The 6,000-nt window shown below is 38.1% G+C and overlaps 1 protein-coding gene across 4 annotated transcripts in view; it reads left to right on the forward strand.

Moving 5' to 3' along the window:
* Positions 1 to 2,645, forward strand: part of galnt3 (UDP-N-acetyl-alpha-D-galactosamine:polypeptide N-acetylgalactosaminyltransferase 3 (GalNAc-T3)) — a 53,990-nt gene extending 51,345 nt beyond the window's left edge. For all 4 annotated transcript variants that reach the window (XM_080199186.1, XM_080199187.1, XM_080199190.1 and 1 more), the window contains exon 11: positions 1,692 to 2,645. In XM_080199186.1, the coding sequence (XP_080055312.1) occupies positions 1,692 to 1,805 (114 nt within the window). In that variant the 3' untranslated portion in view covers positions 1,806 to 2,645. The remainder of the gene's footprint in view (positions 1 to 1,691) is intronic.
* Positions 2,646 to 6,000: the final 3,355 nt, after the last annotated feature.

The raw sequence follows: 6,000 nt of genomic DNA on the forward strand, positions 1-6,000 counted from the left end.
GTATCCAATTCTCAAAGGATACTTTTGAATCTCCTATGTAGGTTGGTAGCACACATGTCTGAGTCAGAAGGTTGTGGGTTTGTGTCCCACTTCAGGACTAAAGCACAAAAATCAAAGCTGACACTTCAGTGCAGTACTGAGGGAGTGCTATACTGTCAGAGGCCCTGGGCAAGGTTTTCCAGCCATGCTCACTCCAAGATCAGAAAATCCTACCCAAGGTCAGCGGACCTTTGCATGGTTCTGTCCCTCCCTTCCAGTGGTGAGCGGGATGGGAAAATTTCAGCCCCTGATTTTCTGATGATACATTAAACTTAAGGTCCCTTCTGCCCTTTCAAGTATGTTTAAAATAAAATCCCACAGCACTGCCTGAAAGGGATGTTTACCCTGGTGTCCTGTCCCTTGCTCATCCTTCAACCAACATTGGGGAAATGGATCATCTGGTCATTATTAGCACTGCGTCTGTGGGAGCTCTTTTCTGTTGACTTGAGAGGACAGAAGGAACCATAGTTTAACACTTCATTTGAAAGGCAGATCATCTGACCATGCAGCACACACTCATTACTGCGCTGGAGTGTCAGCTTTGATTTTTGTGCTCAAGTCCTGAAGTGCGATGTGTGCAAAGTTGGAATATCTTATGGCGCTGTAAGGAATGCGCACTATTTCTTCCTTGATTTCAATGCCGTTTTGGCGTAATGTATTCAAGATCATAATAACTTGCTCTGCAAAAATGTTTGCTATTTACTAATCCAAAAATTCCATGTGCCTTTTAAACAGCCATTTGGGCATCTCCTGGCACCTTTAAAATCTCTTGTATGGATATCCCCAGGTATCTGTTCTTGTAATGGAAGTCAGAGGAAGTCTTATGCTGCCTGGATACAACTTGACTATTATGACAAGTTCTATCCGTAGCTAAACACAAATATCTTCAGTACCTGGAGGTGATGCAGGTGAGACCTGTGTAACTGCTCCTTAGTTTTATAGTACTGAGCTGTGAAGAAAGATGAAAAAACATGGGTTTTCCAGCTTTAAAATGAAATTGCTTAAAGATGATCTTGGGAGGAATGTATGGTGATGATTTAGATCTGAAACAATACTTCGGACTAAACTTTGACTGCAGAAGCAGGCAGCCCAAATTCAGGCTAGTAAATGGAAAAGTGAGGATAGTTTCAGGGACTTCGCAGAGTGATCAACAAGTGGAATGGACTTATGGAAAGAGCAGTGGAGATAAAATAATATCAGAAGCACTTGAACACTTTCCTTGGAGGGGAAGAACTAGTGTGTTTTCTAGACAGACAAGCTAAATTGTCCTCCCTATCTGCAATATTTTCTGAATTGGGCACATTGTTCATGGGCTGAGGAGGGGAAAACACAATCTGGGTTATTGCTGATTAAAAGAGTAATTAAATGCTGAAAAGTGCACTTTGTGTGGACATTGGTTGAATTTAGTTTTCAAAATGGATGAAGAGATCATCAGTTTCTATAGTAAAACACCTCACTGGGCTTATCCATCAGTTACTTGAGTGAGCTATAGCACAACCATTGGTGTTTCTGAATCCACAACAAAATGTGAGTAGTGCCTTTAGAGTGGAGTTAAAATGGGGAGGAAAAAACATCAATTTAATTTTTATGATAAAGGCACTTGGGAAAAGCTGATGCAAATGTATCTCTTGTAAATATATTTTATGTTACAGGACATGCTTCTGGTAAATCAATTTTCAAAAGATTGCTTAACTGCAAGAGGGGAAAAACCAAACTTGGTGCCATGCAATCCTTCTGATCAATACCAAAAATGGATTTTCAGCTAACATACAATATTGTTCCAAGAAAAGAGGATTAAGTGCATTTTTATATACAAGTCATGAAATAGTTGCATGGGTTGTAAAGCAAAAGAACAGAAGAATTAAAGTTATTGTAATTGAAACATATTTTCAAGACATTCTTAAAAGTTTGAAATGATGCATATTTGCACTTGAATGTATTAGATGGTGCTAGGGTATCTTCCTATTTTTCTCTACTGGCAAGAACATTTTTAAAGTTGTTTTACAATATTTTTATATAATGCATAAAAATGAATGCAGAGGGATGTATAAGATTTGATTACTGAGTTATGATTACACATGCTAGTAATTTTAATGTGGATAAATAATGGAATAAATTACAATTTACGTAGGTAAACACTTTATTAGAGACTTTTACTCTGTATATATTTTTGGGATTTGGGTGCATATTGGAAATGATTCTTTCCCCTCATGAGATACAAAAAAATGTGCTTGGGAATGTTTTTGCCACGTGAACAAGAAGAACTCCATTAAAAAAGAGTTCTTTATGCAATCCCTGATTTGGTTTCTCAGAGTATTTGTATGTTTTGATCTCTTTTGGTTTGATGAAATTCATAACTTTAACACTTTTTTACAAAAAAGACAGCTTTAGAACTATCTCACATCACTGCCAGATTATTTATTTTACTGAGGTTACTGAAAAAAGGTTGCAATGGCCATGTCTTTTTTTACTGTAAGGCAACTATGGTTGCAGGAGCCTTCTGTACAGAGGTTTTCAAATTTCTTTGGTATGTTGTAAAATCACTCTCCAGAAACTGTATTTATAGTGCTTTTTCAAGCCCTATTTTCAATAAAATGTATTGACTTTTACAATATTAGTCCAACATTTATTTCTTTATGATATTCCAAGTCATGACTGATGAGTAATTAGAGGACAACCAGAGGCTGTGAAACTGCATCCTAGCAAGGAGTTAAAAGAAAAATTCATGGGCTCTGACCATCGCTAGTAAAGCCAACATTTGTTGCTTATCCCCAATTACCCTTGTCAAAGCAATGTTGAGCTGCTTTCTCGAACCACTGCAGTCCATCTGATGTATGACGTTCGGATCCCCATGGAAACAGAGTTCTTTTTTAAAAAGTTTAAACTTCCAGTGAATGCTAGAAGGATCATGCAACAGAATTTCAAGTTTTAAGACTTCTGCTGTAACAGACAAACTAAAAACTTCATTTATTAAACACTACTTCAGTAGGTAACCTAGACTGTATAGAAAAGATCACCCCCATGTGAAGTAACTGAAGATTGCCCTCTATTTCTAATTTACCCTTCAGCAGATACTTCATTCTTCAGGAACCAATCCAAAGTGATTTGTGGACTCTTCTAGCCTGCTAATTTCCAATTTCCCCCAAACTGATTTTCACAATGTAGGTTGCCCTGGAGAACCTTCTGTCTGCCAAAGCTAGGAATATCTTCCATTTTTGGTTAAACCCTCAGGACCTTGGTGTCTTCAATTCGAGTGTGAGCCCCCATCTACAGTTTGGGTGGTGAACGATAGACTGTCTGCCTTTCCACCTCAACACAATCATACAATGGCTTCTTATGGATTCTGGCATGAAGATGACTGAGGGGAAAATGTCAAATACTATCCTCTAGACCCTTAACTCAGTCTCCTTTGGAAATTGAAAATATACTCTGGAACTCCACTACCTCACTCATCACAGAATCTGAGTGGGTGATGGTCTGACAACAGAAATCTCCATTGACCTTGGGTGGGTATTTCTGGTCTTGCCCGAGCAAGGCCACAACATCCTGTCCTAACAGTCTATCCTGTCAACATGTTCCGCAGGTCATTCTAGGTGTGAATATCTTGTACCACTTTCTCAGTCAACCTGGGCCTCCTTGTTAGGCTTGTTACCAGCAGAATTCAGAACTGGTCATATGATTCTTCACCCTCCTCCCCTTTCCACCTTTTTTATTCTAAATTGAAGACACAGTTGCAAATTTAATCATTTTAAAAACCTCACATTTACATCAGAAGGTATCCTAGGACTCTAGTTTGAACTTTAACACCTTGACATTGCTCCCAGATAGGAAGATAGGTAAGGGTATGTGTGTGCATGTGTGGGATAGGGGAGGGGTTGGTAATTCTTGTCTCTTGGGTAGCTGGATTCTACTCACAATGAAGCTATGGATTCTTTCTTCATTAGCTCCTTCTCTGCTGGCTTACTAAAAGTCTGTATATTTATGCTTTATAGTATAGACAGTTCTGTGGCAATATAGATGCATTGGGCATCTGGATGCAATTTCCAACAGGAGGCAGGCATTTTTTGTGGAGAAATTTAATTTTGTCTTTTTTTTTTTGCCTGTTACTTTTAGCATTTTTTGTGTCCTTTTAAAACCTACACATGACTCTCTGATGGACAGAGCATATCACCCAGGCCCTATCCCTGATATCCCATGTATTCACCCCACTAACACCACCCCTTGCAAACTAACCACATCTTGGGACATTACAGAGCAATTTAGCATGGCCAATGTACCTAACCTACACATTTTAGTTAATTGTGCTATTATAAAATATCGTAGATGCTGGGATTAACCACTGTTTTGCACCAAATTAAACCTAGTAATAGAATAAAAGATTTCTGTTTGCTTCAAATGTCCTGTATGGACTTAAGTTAAACTTATATTAATAATATACAGAAAAATACTAAGTTGTGAAAATGTCTTGTTCTGACAGTTGAAATTGAAATATTTATTTTTCAGTGTGAAGACACATTGCTTGAAAGCTTTCAAATCTGAATAGTCACTGGTATTGAGAATAATGCTTACTAGGAGTTTTCAGTTATTTGAATGATTGAAATTGATGTTTTGCGATGAAATAGATGTTGAAGGGGAATCTACTTTCACAGCCAGGAGAAATTCTGGGTCAAGTATTGAAGATTTTTGTAGTATGTTTGACCATTTTGAAAAAAAGCACAAGTCGTTGTTTAAATTTTCAGCCCAGGCACGAACTTGCACAAACTTTGCATAATGTGACTTAAAATGTCTTGGTGCTGTAACTCAGAAACTGACATTGCCCAATGAGAGTCTTAATAGAAGCTTTTAAAAATTATCAGGGGCTTTGTTAGGCTGGATTAGAAAGGCTACTTCCTCTGCTTAGGAAGTCAGTGATAAAGTTTCATCAAATTAAAAAGTGAGTAGAAAGGTTGGGCAAATTATTTTATCTATCCAGCAAGGTTTTGGCCCATTTGAGGGTGTGTTGAGGTAGAGACCAGTGCTCCAAGACAAATATAGACAAGTGTGGAATAAATGGAAATATATAACGCTGGTGGAATTGGTTCGCATTGTTCTCACGAGAAGCTGACACACATACGGGTTATCAGACCTGCTGAGAATTTCTAGCATTTCCTGTTTTTCAGATTCCAGCATCCACAATAATTTACTTTTAACAAAGATGGGCTGAATGGTCTTCTATCTTGGTTGCTCTACCATTCAAGATCATGGCTTGGCTGATTTTGGCCTTATCTCTACATTCCTGCTTTCCTTCTCAGTCACAAAACTAACTCCACCTTAACTATAATGAAAGACCCAGGCTCTGCTATTCTTGGGGAAGAAAATTCTCATGAGTAAAATACCTCTTTGTCTTTACCTTTAAATGAGAGACCCCCTTTTAAACTATGCACCCTACTTCTAGATTCCCTCATGAGACCAAACATCATGTGGGCATATATCCTATAATATTTTAGTATCTTGTATGTGCCAAAAGATCACCTCTCAAAACTCCAGGGCTCATAGGCTTACCCTTTCCTCTTAAGACAAATCTCTCAGCACAGGAATTGGCCTAGTGAATCTTCTCTGAACTGCTTCCAATACAATTAGTGTGTGTATGTGTGTGTGTGTGTGTGCGCGCGCGCGCGCACTCTTACCGATACCCCATACAGCTATAGCAAGATTTCCCTAATTTAGTATACCATTGCCCTGCACTAAAGTCCAACATTCAGTTTACATTTCTAGTTAGTTTTACCGGCATGCTCATTTTTTTCAGATTTGTGTACAAGGACACTCAGAACTCTCTATGCTGCAGTATTCTGCAGTCTCTCCATTTAAATAATATTCTGCTTTGCTATTCCTGCCAAAATAGACAAATTCAAATTTTCTCATGTTAAACTATTTCTGCCAAATTTGTATCCACATCCCTTTGTAGATGCAAATTTTGCTATA

This window comes from Carcharhinus amblyrhynchos, chromosome 11 (assembly GCF_965287045.1).
Source record: "Carcharhinus amblyrhynchos chromosome 11, sCarAmb.v2.hapA, whole genome shotgun sequence".
In the NCBI taxonomy this organism is placed as follows: domain Eukaryota; kingdom Metazoa; phylum Chordata; class Chondrichthyes; order Carcharhiniformes; family Carcharhinidae; genus Carcharhinus; species Carcharhinus amblyrhynchos.